The 19,606-nt window shown below is 41.7% G+C and overlaps 1 protein-coding gene across 9 annotated transcripts in view; it reads right to left on the minus strand.

The window, feature by feature from the left end:
- The window catches only part of LOC136842619 (snRNA-activating protein complex subunit 5-like), a 135,473-nt gene that overhangs the window by 62,279 nt on the left and 53,588 nt on the right, over window positions 1–19,606 (minus strand). For all 9 annotated transcript variants that reach the window (XM_067110232.1, XM_067110228.1, XM_067110229.1 and 6 more), the window contains exon 3: window positions 18,237–18,347. In XM_067110232.1, the coding sequence (XP_066966333.1) occupies window positions 18,237–18,347 (111 nt within the window). The remainder of the gene's footprint in view (window positions 1–18,236; window positions 18,348–19,606) is intronic.

A 19,606-nucleotide genomic window follows, 5' to 3' on the forward strand; every position in this document is an offset into this window, starting at 1 on the left:
GATGATGTCAGTCGGCATGACATCCCGCAATGGCAGGCCAATGGGAACACTGGAATGTGTGATATTCCCAGGTTGCAAAGATCTGTTAGGATGGAGCTTCACCACAGAAATTTGGCTTGAAGTTCACCAACTGCAACCAATCAAAATTCGCTGTCCAATACCCCCCGCTGAAGCCCGTGTATAAATTTGGAAGGACCTATGCAACCTGTCAGTCCTCTACTAGCTCCCGCTGGAGAATGACAGAAGAGTCTGTCGAAACGCGAGGCAACAAGTGTTTAGCAACTATATGTCATAATATTCTAACTGTATAGAATATATAAAAAAGCAGAATCCAGATTTTTTTACTTTTCGCCCATGAAATGACAAATATAGGCGAGCTGTTGGCACGCACCTCCAATGAAGAGAAGTCCGCAATAAGGAAAATAGAAAAAGTCTTCTACAAAATAAATGCAGCTGAAGCAGAAATAATATTCAATAACAATAATAATAAGAATAATATAATAATAATAATGGAAAGAGAAACCCACAAGATTCATGTGCATAACTTGTTTACTTGTAAATATTTACATATTACTTGAATCTCGAGTACTTTCAGGTCTTAACTGTGACCCTTTTTCAAGAGATGTGAAAGGTGGTCAGGCTGGGTCAAGGCCCAGCAATCTTCTGGAACTTCTCCCTGTGCTGTCATTTATATGATGGCTGTCCTGGTTTCCATTCTCTTGAGAGTTGTTAATCCCCTCCTGTTGGTCTGAGATCCTAATCTGATGGTCAGTGAGTGGTCACCATCGGTCTGTTGGGCAGGAGACCTAACCTCCAGGTCAGATGGGTCGATCTTAGCTTCTTTTAATATTAAAGCTCAGCTTATGGGATCTTCTGAGGTAAATCCTTTGTTTCCTTCTATCACTTTAATCTCTCTGATGAGTACCCCTTCCACTACCCTTCTATGACTGATGTTATTGCTTTTGTATATAAGCCTACTATTTTTAAAATCCATCCTATGGTCCTTTTCCCAACATGCCTCGCTATAGCACTCCCCTGTGAGTTGAGCTGTACTGCTCTTCTGCATTCTTGGATTGTAGTCCTTATTCCCCTACCTGTTTCACCCACATATTTGTCTCCACAATTGTTGCAGTTAATTATACATACCCCCTATATCATCTGCATTACTGTCTTCTCCTTCCAATTTATTTTTGCATACTTTGTTTTTTACAGTGTTGTCAAAGGTATACACAAATTTATATTTAATTTCTTTCATTTTTTATGTGATTTGTTTTATTTTAGGCATATAAGGGAGGGCAATTATTTCCTTGTTCTCTGTATTCCATGTACTCTCTGCATTTTCCCTGTTAGTTTTGATGTAGTAGCTTTACTCACTAATGTCCCCTTAGATAAAGTTTTAGAATTTCTACAGACTAAAGATAATGAGGGCATTTTCAGCCCAAGCATAGAAATAAGTGTTTTCCTTGAGCTGATCAAATTATGTGTTAGTGATACTTATTTTACGTTGGAGGGACAAGTATACAAACACAAATATGGAGAAGCTATGGGGTCCTCATTATCACCAATACTCGCTAGTATCTATATGGAATATTTTGAGACCAATCTAGTTCCTAATATTAATGTCCCTAACTTAAAACTGAAAGGTTGGTGGAGACATGTAGATAATATTTTTGCCATTCTGCAGGGTGATCAAAGTGAAATAGAAACTTTTCTAGATGAACTCAATAGTTTTGATAACAAAACATCCAATTCACTCTAGAGAAAAGTAACAATAATAAACTGCCCTTTTTAGACATCCTGACAGGAAGGAAAGAAGCAGGATATGAATTCAACACATAGAAAGCCCACACACACAAACTCGTATATTCATTTCTTCTCTTTTCAGTCATGATATAAAAATAGGTGTTCAAGCAGGTTTATTTCTTAGGGCAATGAGAACGTGCGAGCCTTGTAAGATAGATAAAGAAATAAATTACACTGATAAATTTGATACATTAGCATACCCAGAATGGTTCAGAAAAAGGGCACTCAACAAAGCTAGGAGGATTTTTTACAGGGAAAATGCAGAAAGTACATGGAATACAGAAAACAAGAAAATAGTTGCCCTCCCTTATATGCCTAAAATGAAACAATTACATCAAAAATGAAAGAAATTAAATATAAATTTGTGTGTACCTTTGAAAACACCATAAAAAAACAATGTATGTAAAAATAAATTGGAAGAAGACAGTATTGCAGATGATATAGGGGTATACATTATTAATTGCAACAATTGTGGAGACAAATATGTGGGTGAAACAGGTAGGGGAATAAGGACTACAATCCAAGAACACAGAAGGGCAGTACAGCTCAACTCACAGGGAAGTGCTATAGCTAGGCATTGTTGGGAAAAGGACCATAAGATGGATTTTAAAAACAATAGGCTTATATACAAAAGCAATAACATCAGTCATAGGAGGGTAGTGGAAGGGGCACTCATCAGAGAGATTAAAGTGATAGAAGGAACCAAAGGATTTACCTCAGAAGATCACAAAAGGTGAGCTTTAATATTAAATGAAGCTAAGGTCGACCCTTCTGACCTGGAGGTTAGGTCTCCTGCCCAACAGACCGATGGTGACCACTCACTTACCACAAGGGTTAAACCCACTGACCATCACATTAGGATATCAGACCAACAGGAGGGGATTAACCCTTAAACGTCAAGCCTCTATTTACAAAAGTGTCTGCCATATGCCGGCGCGGTTTGAGAGTTAGCGCCGAAGTGGAAAGAAAGTTTTTTTCAAAAAATCACAGCATGCTTAGTTTTTAAGATTAAAATCACAGCATGCTTAGTTTTTAAGATTAAGAGTTCACTTTTGGCTCCTTTTTTTCTCATTGCCTGAAGTTTAGTATGCAACCATCAGAAATGAAAAAAAATATCATTATCATATATAAATATTGGAATATATGACAGCTGTAAAAAAATTCATATATAATTGTATACAAATCGCTGTGAGCAAAACGTTAAAGCTAATGAGTTATTTTTTTCGTTGTATTGTAAACTAAATTGCGATGATTTTGGTATATAACAAATTGTAAAACGATCAAAGCAACACAGAAAATATTATCACAAAATAATGCATGAATTCGTAACACAAGGACGTAAAAAAAGTATTTTTTCAGAAATTCACCATAAATCGAAATATTGTCTAGAGACTTCCCATTTGTTGCAAAATGAAGGTAAATGATTGAATATTACTAGAATGTAAGAGTTTCAGCTTACAATTGCATTTTTTCGACCATTTTGGTCGAGTTAAAATAAAAAAACCTCTCTTGAAATTTCTCACTTATCGTGATTTATATGAAAATATTTCAAAACTGATAAAAGCTACAACCATGAGTTATTTTTGTTGTATTCTACATGAAATTGTGCACATTTTCATATATAAAACTTTATGTAACGCCTAATATAAAATGGTGCAAAAATTGACAAAGTGACTAAAGAAATTCTGAGATTTTCAGCAGAGTTACCGTGCACAGAGGTAAGGAAAAAGTTTTTTTCAAAAATTCACCATAAATAAAAATATTGTGCTAGAGACTTCTTGTTTGTTTCAAAATGAAGGTTAATGATTGAATATACTAGAATGTAAGATTTTTAGCTTACAATTGCATTTTCGACCATTTCTGTCAAGTCAAAGTTGACCGAACGTTGAAATTTTGGCACTTACCGTGATTTATATGAAAATATTTCAAAACTGATAAAAACTACAACCATGAGTTATTTTTTGTTGTATTCTACATGAAATTTAGCACATTTTCATATATAAAACTTTATTTAACGGCTAATATAAAACGGTGCAAAAATTACGACAAAGTGACTACAGAATTTCTGAGATTTTCAGCGGAGTTATAGTACGCGGAAGTAAGGAAAAAGTTTTTTTCACAAATTCACCATAAATTGAAATATTGTGCTAGAGACTTCCTGTTTGTTGCAAAATGAAGGTAAATGGTTGAATATTACTAGAATATAAGAGTTTTAGCTTACAATTGCATTTTTCGACCATTTTGGTTGAGTCAAAGTTGACCTAAGGTTGAAATTTTGGCACTTATCGTGATTTATATGAAAATATGTCAAAATTGATAAAATAACAACCATGAGTTATTTTTTGTTGTATTCTACATGAAATTGCACACATTTTATATATAAAACTTTATGTAAATAAGGCTATAAAAATGTGTAAAAATTTTTAAAGTGACTAAAGAATTTCTGAGATTTTAAGAGCCTGACACCGTCTCTTCCAAACACGTGTGTGTTCGTGTGTTCATCGTCCATCGGAGCGGTGAGACATTTGGCATCTTCACAAACAGAAACATACACACAGTTTGATACAGAAGATTTGATGGAACATTATGAGTACAGTGATCCCTCTCCACATCGTGCTTCAACTTTGCCGGCTTCATTGCATCGCGGATTTTTCAGAAATATTCATCGAAAAATTAAAATTAAAAAGTACCGCCATATCGGCAGCCATATTGCAGAAAACAGCGATGTTTCATCATGTTACGCGAGAAGAACGGCTTGCGAGACCAACGCGCAAGGACTGGAAGCTTCGTATATACCCACGGGCACTCGGACAAGCCACGTGATTGGTACACAAGAGAATATCTTATCACTGTTGATGTTTCATCTTTAATCACTGTAATAATAATTAAAATCCGAATTTCATACGTAAGCAACTCAAGGATACTGTATACTCTCTCATCCCCAGCTTGTCAAGTCAAGACTTAGTCTCGTCCCAAGCTACTGTGCTGATCATATGTACAGTATATATGTAGTATTCAATGAAATATGAATTACTGTACCATAAACTTTTATGTACAAAATTAAAAATAATTTCAGTGATAATCTGTTTCTTTTAGCAACTAAAAAATTATTTTCCTAATTCTTTCGGTAGTAGTGAGCAGCTTCAGTCAGCTGATTCTCAGAACGTAAACATTACAAATATGGGACGATCTTTTTTTATGCATATTCTATTTGATAACAGATCAAAATAGTAATCCAGTGTTTAAGTGCATAGGAAGTGTTTATAACAGTGTGGGAAAGGCTAATAGTGTGGGAAAGGTTTATAAGAGTGTGGGGAGGGTTTATAAAGCCTTTAAATATATATGTATACATATAGTAAATAATGAAATAAATACAAGGTCGCTACTTCATTAAATAAATAAATATGCTGTTCGTACTTTGCGGAATTTCAATTATCGCTGCTGGTCTTGGAACCTATCTCCCACGATAAACGAGGGGTCACTGTACATGATTAGAATGCTTGCATGGCAACGCAAGTAGTGGTGATTGTACATACATCAAGACAACAATGGTTAGGGAGAAACAGACGAAAATATTGTATGGTTGAAATCACATTCCTTTAGACAAAGAAAACGAGATGCTCTTGTTATCTTGTCCACTCCGATGGACGACAAACACACGAGCACACACGTGTTTGGAAGAGACGGCGTCAGGCTCTTACGAGATTTTCAGCAGTTAGCGAGGACGTAAGGAAAAAATGTTTTTCAAAAATTCACCATAAACCGAAATATTGTGCTAGAGACTCCTCGTTTGTTACAAAATGAAGGTAAATGATTGAATATTACTAAAATGTAAGAGTTTTAGCTTACAATTGCATTTTTCGACCATTTCTGTCGAGTTAAAGTTGACCGAAGGTTGAAATTTTGGCACTTATCGTGATTTATATGAAAATGTCAAAATTGATAAAAAGCTACAAACCATTAGTTATTTTTTGTTGTATTCTACATGAAATTGCGCACATTTTCATATATAAAAAACTTTATGTATATAGTAATACAAAACAGTGCAAAAATTACGACAAAGTGACTAGGAATTTCTGAGATTTTCAGCAGAGTTAAGCGAGGACATAAGGAAAAGTTTTTTCAAAAAGTCACCATAAATCGAAATATTGTGCTAGAGACTTCCTGTTTGTTGCAAAATGAAGGTAAATGATTGAATATTACTAGAATATAAGAGTTTTAGCATGACAATTGCATTTTTCAACTATTTCGGTCGAGTCAAAGTTCACCAAAGGTTGAAATTTTGGCAGTTATCGTGATTTATATGAAAATATGTCAAAATTGATAAGAGCTACAACCATGCGTTATTTTTAGTTGTATTCTACATGAAATTGCGCACATTTTCATATATAAAACTTTATGTAAAGGCTAATAGAAAATGGTGCAAAAATTACAACTAAGTGACTAAAGAATTTCTGAGATTTTCAGCAGAGTCAGCTGATGCTTTCTTTTGAATAAGAAAGAAATTTTTAACCTGTTCATAATAGAACATTAGCTGGGCATTCACGCTTTGTGAACAACACAACAGTTGATGTGTGAACTCCCAGCATCCCTCAAACGTGATTTAAAATTTTTCTAATGAACAAGGCCTACAAATATTTTTCCCCAATATTTAAAAAAATTTTGTAGTCGATGACATTTTTAATCATCACCTTCTTTCCCAATTAGGGCTAGAAGATTGTTTGGCACCCGACAGACAACTTTTCTTTATGTTACAAATGTATTGTCCAGTCGGCGTTAAAGGGTTAATGGGAGCCAATGATGGGTCGTCTTGATCTACAGGAGCAGGAGACTGGTACTGAAGAGTTGGCGCCGGGCGCTTGGGAGCTGCTGCCGGGCACTCAGGGAGATGGCACCAGGTGCTCGAGAGCGGGTGCTGGGTGCTCTAGAGGAGCCAGGCATCTGGAAAATGACGGGCGGATGAGAGGGTTTGCTGTGCGCTTGGGAGCAAAGTAAGGGCACTCGAGAGAGTAGGTTGAGGGACTGTCCCATGTGGAAAGCGGATGCTGGACTGAAGCAGGGAAAGAGAGGTCCACAGCGTAACTGCAGGAAGGCTGTAGGCTGAGACTAGCTTTCTTGTACTGCTTAACAGGAAGCTGAAAACAGCAACCAACCTCACCTGCATGTCTCTTCGGTGGTCGTGACAAATCAAGAAAGCACTTATGGCGCTGCCGGAATTGTCAGAACCAGACAACAACTGGTTCACATCCAGCATGACACCTTTCCAGTGGCTCTCTGTTGATACCAGGGAACATGCAACATGCTCAACTGAGGGGGTGACTACCCATGGGCAAATAACCCAGTCAAGACCGGCCTAATGGACTTCTGGTAGATAAAATTCAGTGTTGGAAAATGGTTCAGGGAGCAGGACAGTGACCTTCATCCAGAACCGGCGGGACTAGGAGCCATCCCCAACACTGTCACTTGTCACTTTATCAGCATACACTTTGGTCATTAACACTTGCAGTGAAGCTCCTTACTCCACCACTGTATTAAAAACAAGGTTAATTTTCTTGTCAAACCTAGCTTCGAGACTGGCAATGGCATTAGGGTCGCATCAAGCAAATTTTGCCAGAATCTTCAGGAGTAGGTGGTTTAATGTTCAGGAGGGCTAGTAACAGGAGAAAATATGGGAATAGGGGAAGAAGGAATAGCAGGACTTTCTAAACTAGGTTTCAGAGTGGATTTTACTTAATTTATTTTAAATTTTAGAGACTGCTTTTAGTCTTCCTATCCCTTTCTAGCTTGTCTAGGTGAGATCTAAGCCCTGCAAGTAGCTAAAATCAACGAATAGTTAAAACCTCTAAAAACACTTATAACTGGCTATTTTGATAATTCAAAACACGAAAAAACCCTCTAAAAACACTTATACCTGAATATTTTAATAATTTTATCACCAAAAGTGCATTTAGTCATAAAAGTGATATGAAAATATAGTAATCTGTGAATATTTCTCTATGAAAAATAATGTGGATAGGCGAATTTTCCGTGAACAATGTGTATATATGTTCCATAGAGAAAGAAATGCACTTCTACAACTAAATACAAAGACCATGAATAAGCAGGGGTTGACTGTACCTTCCACTTCTTCTCATCCCAGTCATTGCATTCAGCACAAGTTTTCTCCCTACTACACTCCAGGACAAGTTTTCTCCCTACTACACTCCAGCACAAGTTTTCTCCCTACTACACTCCTGCCCCCTACCCTACAATTATTGCAAATTGTATGTGAATCATAACAAGATTTAGTCAATCTAGTTTTACATCCTTCACTGCAGCAGCGAAAACTTGAGGAACCAGAATCAGACATAATCAGTAATAACACTATCCTGATCTTAAAGGATACTAATAAGCTGAACAAGCTTGAAGGCTATGCAAAATACAATGGTAATACTTTACAATGGTAATACTTCACCAAAATCCAGTAAAGAGAACCAAAAACCATGAAAAAAGCTCCTGCTAACAACCAGATGTTTACTCGAGAGCTGGCAGAAACAAATTGAGGTTGCCTGCCAAGTAGTTCCCAGTGTTCCCCAATAGTAGGCGGGGGTAGTCACCCACACAAAACAATTGAAGCACTACCGTGAATTTTCAAAAGAGGCTGCTGTGCAAGTTAGAAACTAGAGCTACATAATTACTTGGTAAGTTACATATATACAAATTTTATTTTGTCTTTTTTTATGTTCACTGATTTGATAAAAAGCTTAAAAGTTTTTTGAAGATGGAATACCAGTGAAACTTGAACACATTATGAAATAGTATCAGTATCTATTCCATCAGATTTTTCATCCCCATCTGTGTCTCAGTCTAAGTTTTATGTGTATATGTGCACCAAGTATGTGTGGCTGTATACTTACACATACGCATCACACTGAGGTAAGCTACAGTATGCACTTGCTGTGTTTATAAAGTATGGCATATGTGCATTTACATGGTACAGCATACATAAATTTATTAATCCTTATTCTTCCAAAACACATCATAAATCTACTTGGGCAGTCATACATCATTGGTTGAAACCTGGAGTAAACAGGTATTGTAGTATGTTTACTGATAAATACAATTACTGTATATAAATTATATTTTATTAAAGGATATTAACTCTAAAAAACAAACTGTTTTAGGCACTTATACTGAAAGTGGCCAACAGGCCCATTCATTCTCATACTTAGCAGCAAATAATGTAATTATAGCTGCATGCTTCACATAAATAAGAACACAGCAATGTACCATCTTGTAGTAAAATAACACTGCACACTGCAAAAAAAGAGAGAGAGAGAGAGAGGTATTAAACAAACAGACATTAATGAGAGAGAGAGAGAGAGAGAGAGAGAGAGAGAGAGAGAGAGAGAGAGAAGAGAGAGGTATTAAGCAAACAGACATTAATACGATTGTTTACAGAAGTGCAAATTACTTGTTGTTTGTTCAGTTGTAATCATTTAAAATATATTTAGAGTATATGTGGTTATACAGTGCAGTACTGACTTCCTAAGGGTACAAAGTTGCTGCTTTACATCCTTAGGGTGTTTTCTGAGTCCAGCCCCGTGTCAGCCGGTGAAATTCCATTGTTGCACGAATTTCTAGGTATAAAATGCTAGATATACCAGAGAAAAAGAGCTTTCAGGAAAGCTGGGGTTACTACCCCAGATCGAGCTTCTTCTCCAAGGAAGACGTCGGTATAACGAAGGGTGAGTGAAGGATCACTACCACGGAGTCTTACTCGAAAGATATCTCCTGTTAAAACCCCCAGAAGAGAGCGGTGAGCCGTTACAGCCCCACACACAACACCCGCCAGTTCGGCGACACCAGCGCCACCTACCTAATTCCATTTTCTAGCACGTGTCTGCTACCACTTTTTTTGTGTGCTTGTGCCCTTTTTGGATTATTCTTCCAATTAATCATGTCATCGAGCAGCTTTACCATCTCCAAGTTGAGTACCATCTTATTGTGGGGTTTTGTTCGATTTTGGCTGTAATTGTCTCTGGTTTTCACAATTATGAGAACTTTTGTTATGACGCCACGGCGTCCCCTGCCAGCCATGTCGATCATGAGGCGACCCCATCAGTTTTTTCTGTTGGGGTTGTCTCCTTGTCGTTATATGTTATTATTTGCCCCTGGTTCTCCTCCTGGCGGGTTTCCTTGTGGTGGCCCCCTTTTTTTTGAGTCTTAATATATTTGCTTGGCCTTACGGTCCATATTAGGGTGATGCCCCGTCCAGGTTCCCCAGGCTGGGTTCCTTGTTTATTACTTAGTCTACATTAAGGCTATATATTTTATTTTTCTTTTTGGTGCTCTGTTTTGTTTTTATTCATTGTTTACCTCCCTGAGGTAGCGGCAGCCTCAGATCTAACCGCTTCCCGAGGTAGGCTACGCACCTCGTTGAGCACATTTTTATTTATTCTATGTTTTTGTGTGTGATGGTTTATTACCCTGTGTGGTCTTCCCTTGCCTATTACATTAGGCTCAGTTGTTCTCTTCCTCTTTAGCCCTAGGCGTGGAGGATCCATCGGGTTGAGGGAGTTTTGGTTGCTGTTTCCTCCGTGGTCGTTTTTTGGGGTGGCAGAGTGAGCCCCTTAGTTCTCTTCCTTCCTTCGAAGGAATAGAGTTCATTGGGTGTGTCTCCTCTAGGCTAGTTGCCTTTTTGCCCCCCTCTTTTCGGTCCCGGTTGGCTCTCGGCACAAAATTTCTCTCCCTGTTTGCCTTCCTCCTCCCTTCCGCACTCCTTCCGTTAACCTAGGCTTTTGACGACGCTTTTCCGGCTTCGGTATTTTATTAGGCTTTGCCCTAGTCAGGAGTTGGGCATTGAGGCTCGGTCGCATCCTCCCCAGTAGTAGGCCACCCTCCTAAGTTTTCATTATGCTTGGAGCGGTGTGTGTGTGCAGTTGAGCGGGTGAATCATTTTCCCTTGTCTCCTGTTTTCACTCTCGTAGCCTACCACTCTTCCCTACCCCACCACCTCCCCCCTTCCCCCCCCCCCAGCTTTGCTCTACTCGTGCGGGTGATGCTAGATGGCGTTTTCTCCGAGTTGAGGGACTCCCCCTGGTAGAGGGATTCGCTCCCTCCCATACAGTCCCAAGCATCGCTGTGTTTGTATTGGTGGTTCGTGTTACTGGCTCCGACTCGAACGGGTTTTCAACACTCTCTCCCACACTTTCTTTCCTCCCCGTCGGGTTTCTTGGTTGGGTTGTTTACACTTGCTCCGGCTTATGTTATGTACCTGGCCTATCATGACGAGCATCTCACCCACCTTGTTTCACTGGCGGGGAAGTCCGAGAGGAGGGGAATATATGAAGGGGGCGGATCCCTCCGGTCTCAGGAGTGGTTTGCTCCTTTTTACCATCACTTGTTTATTCTTATTAATTAATTATATATATATTATATATATAGTGTATTTTATCTAACGGAGTGGGCTTCTCACTCCGTCTCTACTTTTTTTATATATATGTTATTGAGTCCGGTCCTACACCTGGGGTCCGCCCGTTTTTTTACTGGCAGCCCTTGCGGTGAGTTCCTGTTGTCTCATACCTTTCATTCCCGGAGTATTCCGGGTCTGGAAGTAATTTACCTTCCACTCTGTGTAATTTGGAGCTTGTTGGCCTAGTTTTTAACGAGGGGTTTCTTCTCCACCGGAGCATTCGGTTGTAGTTGAAATTCCCGGCCTTGCCGGCTTTAGATTGCTTAGAGTGGTAGGTTCATGTACTTTTACACTTACAGACTGTTCGCTGTGAGGAGCCGGGTGCACCGCCTCATTACAGCAACCCTATGGACACGTGGTGTGCCGGACCCACGCTGGTTGTGCGGTCCGGTTGGATGACCTGGTTGTCTGGCACCCGATGGTTGTGAGGTTTGCTTTGCTTGTGCTCAACCATCCAGGACGAGTCGGTAAGTGATAGTTTTCTTCCATATTACGTTCCTCATATCGAAATAGTGTTTATGTGGTTCTCGAACCGTTCTTTCGTTCTGCTAATTGTCGGTTCTCTTACAGGCGGACGAGTCCTCCAAGAAGTCTTCCTTGGAATCTCTCCGCGCTTGGGTGGCTGGGTTTGGGAGGAACGTTCCGTCGGGGAAGCCCTATGTCCTCGACGCTAAGTTGAGGGACCTGCTCTACCCCGGCGCACGGGTGGCGGCCGCAGTGCCAGAAGAACTTGCCACCCCCATCATCCAGCAGATCCGGGATGCGACCCAGCCACCCCAAGTGGACATCCTTTACGCTGAGGTTTCGGAGGACGTCGCCGCATTAGACTTGGACCTGGAACCCATGAATACGGAACAGGACCAGGTGGTAAGTAGCGAGGTAAGTGAGGTTGCGGGGGCGGGCCCCCTTTTTGACTCCCCAGCTTCATCAGTGTCTTCCTTTACAGGTTTTGTGAAGTCTTCCTCCTTGGGTGATAGAGCTCCATCAGCTATCCCCAAGTTGAAGTTGAAGACTTCATGGAAGGCGAAGGGCTTTAAGTCCTCGTCTTCCAGGAAAGCATTGCCTTTCCCCCGTCAAGGCTAAGGTCTCAGCACCTGTAGCCTCCGGGAGCAAGTCTGGTTCCTCCGGCAAAGGCGCGAGTAAGAGGGCATCAAAACCAAGCCCTCCTCGCCAGCCTGCCTTTGACGCGAGACCTTTGCCAACCAGCTCTTTGAACGGTTCTCGGAGGAGGTCGAGTCCAAGTTTACTCAAATATCAGAGAAGTTGACCAGTCATGACAACATACTGGCGGGGATAGCTCGCCCCCCCGGAGCCGAACCCCAGTATGCCATCCCCGATACGGCGGATCTCCCTCCCTTTGACGTCGGGAACCCTTGGCGCTTTCGCCCTCCGTGCTATTCAACATGAGGGCACTTTAACGGTGGAAGGTCTTGGCACGAGGCGGTTGGAAGAGCTGGAGTTCTTTCCCCCGATCTCTTGCCCCCTTACCCAGGCTTCGTTAGGCTGACGGAGGAAGCCTGGGTACGGTCAGACAAGGTTCCTAGGGAGACAGTGATCTTCCCTAGAGACCAGGCTCAGTCGGCTCTCCTGCGCACTCTGGACGGAGTGGCAGGCAGATAACATGAAACTGACGCCTTTCAAGGGCAATTTTACTATGTTCGCCCTGGGTGACAGGTTGCCACTCCTTGCTTGAACAAAGTCGCTCTGGCTACGGCCCGAGCGTGCTTTGAGGGCAATCCCTTACCACAGTTAAGGGAAACAGACTCCACATCCCTGGTATTCCCAGGGGGCAATGAGTTTTGGACTGACGCGCCGTCCACCTTTACTGTTGGAAAGCTGGACGCCTTTTGCACTTCATCTCAATTTAGCGAGCAGCTTCCCAAACTACCGGAAGCCTTGCTGAAGGCGGAGTTTGAGGCCCGGACTAAGCTAGCCCGGTCTTTGAACTCCGTCTGCCTCACTGAAGCCACTGCCGTCTTCTGTGCAGACGAGCCTTTCTTTCAGGTCTTGGCTAAATCCCTGCTGGCGGGATTTCAGTCCGACCTGTTTGACTTCATCATGGCCAGGCTTGAATGCAGGAAATTTATTTTCGCTGATGCCACCATCCGTCACGAGCCTAACAAGCTCGTGAAGAGCTCGATCTGGGGACCTAACCTCTTCCCTGAAGAAGAGGTTACAATGTTCTTAGGGAGGCTACAAGGGCCAACCAGAGTCTGCGCTCTCGCTGGGGCATTTCTGCCTATAAGCGTAAGACCACAGAATCTGGCGACCCCAGACGAGAGGAGGCAAACGATTCAGGAGGCACAAGAGACCCCATCATCAGACGGTAGTCCAAGCCGTCCCCGTCTCGGCAGTGGCACAGCCCTCCACCTCAAAGGCCCATCCCCAACAATATGTGCTGGTTCAACCAGCCCATTCCCTTGCCGCCCTCAGTATGTTGCTTCACCAGCATACAATCCAACCTATGAGGGCCGTGGATTTTTTCACGGCCTTAATAGGGCGCAAGGGGGAAGAGGCAGGGCCCTTACAGAGGAAAGTCTAACACCACCCCAAGAGGTAAGCCTGGACGTGGTAGAGGGAACAAACCCGCTCCCTCCCACTGAGAACAAACAGGTAGGTGGTCGCCTGTATTGGTTCAGGGACCAATGGACCTTCAGCCCTTGGGCACACAGCATTGTGTCCAAGGGTCTAGGATGGAGCTGGATCAAAGACCCTCCTCCTCTGACCAGGTTTTACCAGCCACCCTCATCAATCCTGCAGGATTACGTGGCAGAATTGCTCAACAAGCAAGCAATAAAGAAAGTAAGGCACCTAAAGTTTCAAGGCAGGTTATTCACTGTTCCCAAAAAAGACTCCGATCAGCAAAGAGTGATCCTGGATCTGTCGCGTCTAAATCTCTACATAAAATGCGACAAATTTCGCATGCTTACGGTAGCTCAGGTACGGACTCTACTTCCGCGTGGAGCCGTCACCACCTCTATCGATCTTTCAGACGCTTATTATCACGTCCCAGTTGAGCGGAGCTTCTCTCCGTTCCTGGGTTTCAGACTCGGGAATCAAGCCTACTCCTTCAGGGTCATGCCTTTCGGTCTAAACATTGCGCCCAGGATATTTACCAAGCTGGCGGACACGGTAGTTCAACAACTCCGGTCCCGAGGGATATCCCTAGCAGCGTACCTAGACGATTGGATAATTTGGGCTCCAACAGTTCTAGAATGTCGGAAGGCTACGTCCAAGGTCATCAACTTCCTGGAGTCGTTAGGTTTTCAGCTGAACAGAGAGAAGTCCCGCCTGACTCCGGAGTCCCGGTTTCAGTGGCTGGGTCTCCAGTGGGATCTGTCCTCTCACACGTTATCCCTCCCGCCTCCCAAGCGGAAGGAGATAGCATCCCTTACCAGGAAATTTCTGAAAAACCAATCAGCATCCTGCCGGACCCAAGAAAGAATCCTTGGGTCTCTTCAATTTGCCTCAGTGACGGACCTGCTCTTAAAAGCAAAATTAAAAGACAAAACAGAGTGTGGCGGAGTCGAGCCAATGTCAAGCTCAGAGACAAGGTCTCCTCTATTCCTCGAATCTTAAAGGCGAGACTGCGGCCTTGGTCCACAGTCAGTGGCCTGTCCAAGACAGTTCCGCTTCAGTTTCCCCCTCCGGCACTAGTTGTTCACACGGACGCTTCCCTAAGCGGCTGGGGAGGATATTCGCCAAAACAAAAAGTACAGGGAACGTGGTCCACTATGTTTCAGCAGTTCCATATAAACACCCTGGAAGCTATGGCGGTTTTTCTAACTCTAAAGAAAATCCGCCCCCCCAACCGGATTCATATCAGGCTGGTATTGGACAGCGCAGTGGTAGTTCATTGCATCAACAGGGGCGGCTCCAAATCAGGTCGAGTAAACCAGGTGATGATTGCTATTTTCTCCCTGGCGAACAAGCACAGCTGGCATCTGTCAGCCACCCACCTAGCGGGGGTGCGGAACGTGGTGGCAGATTCCCTGTCCAGGGCTACTCCGTTGGAGACGGAGTGGTCCCTGGACGGGGAATCCTTCAATTGGATTTGTTGCCAGGTTCCGGGTCTCCAAGTGGATCTGTTCGCGACGGAGAGCAACTTCAAGCTCCCCTGTTATGTGGCTCCCAACCTGGACCCCAGGCGTATGCCACTGACGCAATGACAGTAGATTGGAACAATTGGGAGAAGATTTATCTGTTTCCCCAATAAACTTGCTGCTGAAAGTATTACACAAACTCAGGACATTCAAAGGTCAACCAGCCCTGGTAGCCCCTATTGGCCGAAGAGCAATTGGTTCCCTCTTTCAGGAACTGGGATTGCGGAGTCTTCGGATTCCCAAGCCCAAACTGACCCAGACAGTACAAACCAAGACTGTGTCAGCTTCCTCAAGAATTCAGAATGCCCTAGTTTTATGGACTTTATAAAGTTCGCAGCCCAAAAGGGAGCAAACATTGACCCTGTTAACACTCTGTTTTTAGAATCAGACAAAAGAGATTCTACTCTTAGACAGTATGACTCAGCAGTCAAAAACTGACCTCCTTCCTGAAAACATCTGAAGCCCAAAATCATGACGACTAATCTAGCAGTTACCTTCTTTAGATCATTGTTTGAGAAAGGCCTTGCCCGGCCACTATTACCACAGCCAAGTCAGCCCTGAAGAAGGTATTCTTATATGGTTTTAAAATTGACCTTACAGATTCCTATTTTTCATCTATCCCCAGAGCATGCGCTCGTCTGAGACCAGTATCACGCCCACAATCTGTTACGTGGTTCCTCAATGATGTTCTTAAGTTAGCATCTGAGATTGACAACTTTCAATGCTCTTATCTGGATCTGTTAAGGAAGACTTTATTTCTGATTAGCTTGGCTTCAGGTGCCAGAATCTCAGAGCTGTCGGCTCTCACTAGAGGTGATGATTTTGTGAACTTCCTCCCGTCCGGAGAAGTCCTCCTTTCCCCTGACCCTAGATTTTTAGCTAAAAGTGAAGACCCACAAGACAGGTGGTCCCCTTGGAAGGTGGTGCCCCTTCCACAAGACCAGTCTTTATGTCCAGTTTATACCCTAAAGTCTTACCTTTTAAGAACTCCACAGTGTAAGTCGGGTCCTCTTTTTATCAGGGAGAAAGGTGGTACTCTATCGATAAATGCAATAAGGCAACAAATTTTGTATTTTATTAAACAAGCCAACCCAGATTCAGTTCCTAAGGTTCATGATATTCGAGCAGTTGCTACTTCTATTAATTACTTTCATAATATGGACTTCTCAGAACTCTCTAAATACACAGGTTGGAAATCATCTCTAGTGTTTAAACGCCACTATTTAAAAACACTCGAAGCCCTGAAGTTTTCTACAATAGCTGTGGGAAGTGTCATCTCCCCACCTTAATTAGTCATCTTCCTTTATCCTCCCCCCCCCCCCCCGCCTGCCTCATTTACTTCTCTGCTTGTCCTCCTGGTTGATCATGCCTCACTGCCTTGCTCCTCATATTGATATTATATTGTCTCTGTTGATTGGAAACTGTAATTTGACATGTTATGATTGTGTTTTTCCTTTGGGGTACTGGGCTGTTTTTATTTTGCTCCATGTACCCCATATATATATATATATATATATATATGTATGTAATTATTCCCCATGTTGTATTGTCTCTTGCGTGTGTAGCTATAAGGTTGTGTATACTCTTTAGTCTAAGTAATTTTCAATTATCATTATACCCTTGTAGTCTTAAGTATTTTTGGGTTTTTTCCCTGCCACACTGTGGACTTGCTCACATATTTCGTAATGTTAAGCTTTTTTACTGTACTTTTCAGTTTAGTATTCAATTTCACATGTGAGAGATACCCTGATTAAAACCATTTTCGTAACTTATGTTTTTTCTTCAGATTACCTTGTTTCCTCGTAGTTAGCAGCCTTGGCATGATTCTCTATCACTATTTCACCGGCTGACACGGGGCTGGACTCAGAAAAGGGATTTTGACAAAGGAAAAATCTATTTCTGAGGAAGGCCCCGTGTCACCCGGTGACCCTCCCTGACGCACCTGTTGCTCCCCCCCTACTTGCACATGCCAAGCCTGGGGGTAGTGCTAGCCTGGAATGAGGTAGGTGGCGCTGGTGTCGCCGAACTGGCGGGCGTTTGTGTGTGGGGGCTGTAACGGCTCACCGCTCTCTTCTGGGGGTTTTAACAGGGAGATATCTTTCGAGTAAGACTCCGTGGTAGTGATCCTTCACTCACCCTTCGTTATACCGACGTCTTCCTTGGAGAAGACGCTCGATCTGGGGGTAGTAACCCCAGCTTTCCTGAAAGCTCTTTTTTCTCTGGTATATCTAGCATTTTATACCTAGAAATTCGTGCAACAATGGAATTTCACCGGGTGACACGGGGCCTTCCTCAGAAATAGATTTTTCCTTTGTCAAAATCCCTTTTTTACTCATATCCAGAATTTCCACTATCCAGCAGGGCCTTGAATGTATTACTGTACTCTGGATACAGGAGATTACTATACTTGTAAAAATTTATTATACCAATAAAGGTACTGAAATTAAAATGCTTGTTGGTGAGTTTCACAACCACGAACACAATCAAACAAAAACAAGGGACCCTTCACCAATACACACCAAAACACACTAAACACATCACTATTTTGATGAACTAAGTTACTGTATACACACAACAAAAAGGACAAGTCAAATATATACACTTTAATAAGAATCAAACATTCCATGACAAAATTACAGAAATGTGGTGAACTCAAGGTCAGATGAAGAGAACCACTGAATATGTTTATAGTTTACCTGACAGAAAAGCAGAAGTGTTATTTTACTGAATTTCCAAAACCATGGAATGTGTCTCTATCAACACCATTCAAATACTGCTTTGCTCATTATAGGTAGCAGCTCAACTCACAGTCTTCCATCACTGATCAAAAGTAATGAAACAATTAAAAAGCAGTACTGAGTTGGATAAAAACATACTTTAACATTTTCTCCTTGAACTACACTTGCTTCAAGAGGCGTTGTAGTACGTGACTTCAACTCAACATCTTGTATATGTCCAAGCATACTTCGTATATTTAATTCTTCCACCTAGAAAAGAAAGATTTTTGTTTACTATATTTCTGAAAAAGTTCAAAGTTTAATGCTTGAGTAAACATTACTTGTACTGTTTATGACTAGTAAAGGAATATGAAAAATTTGGTATAACTTACAGAAATAAGGAACAGTTAATGTAACTTGATGATATTCACCTTTGTAAATTAACATTATTGAACACTTCCATTGCTAAAAATGTTACAAGAACAATTATATCTTTACCTTCAAATACTTTATCCATAAATACAAACCACATGACACACAACTTGGAACTACCCGAGTACAGACTCCTCAGCTCAACCACATTGCAATATATTCCATTTTACAAAGTATTTGTAGTTCGGAACCAAAATTTTCTCATTTGGTACCGTACCCTCCCGGTTCATTAACCTGTAGCCATTACTGAGCCATCTAATATCAAGGTATTTATTACATGTCTTTTGGAGAAACAACCACATTTTGAATGCCATGAACTCCATTCTTCACATGACAACCTTGTTACTCATTTGAAAAAGTGCAAAGCATCATCAGATTCTCAATGTAATTTCTCCAGCTATGTAACACTGCATCTTAGTACAGAACACACTGCACAAGTAATATAGTCAAATTATCTAAATCTGTCAAGCAATTCCCATTACCCCTTAAATTTGATGCCAGTCTACAAGTAATGATGGTCTGACTTAATATTATCTAGTGTCAAAGTAATGAAGACTGATTCCACCAAAATACAGAGACCATGTCCTTCATCATCCTCCCGTTATCAACTTTTTTAAAACTATGAATTAGTTGACAAATCCCAAGAGCCAATCTGCCCAAAGTCTTGATGATCTCACCCAGCCTAGAGGCCTAGACAGAAAGTTTACTTTAGTGAAAAACAGTCAATACTTCAGGTCCAGCAAGACTAGACCAGGAACTGATGTCCCTCTAAAACAAAAATCTGAATGGCATGAAGGACATCAACTCTTCCAGATACCTATACAAAATACTGAAGAAAAGGGCTAAGTCAACATCAGCATCCATCCTATAGTTACTTTCAGTACAACAAAAAGGGATGGTGTAACTGTTAGTGCTCTCCGGCATGATTAAAAATCTGCCCAAAATCAAAATGAGGACATAACGCACATACAAAAAGAGAGCATTACATCATAATGCACAGCACTACATTCACATAGACCAATACTGCAAGCTTTCACAAAAATTCAAATGCACATTAGCAGAGAGATTAATGGCATCCCCAAGTTCCAGTGTTCATG

The sequence above is a fragment of the Macrobrachium rosenbergii genome, chromosome 10, assembly GCF_040412425.1.
Source record: "Macrobrachium rosenbergii isolate ZJJX-2024 chromosome 10, ASM4041242v1, whole genome shotgun sequence".
Taxonomy (NCBI): domain Eukaryota; kingdom Metazoa; phylum Arthropoda; class Malacostraca; order Decapoda; family Palaemonidae; genus Macrobrachium; species Macrobrachium rosenbergii.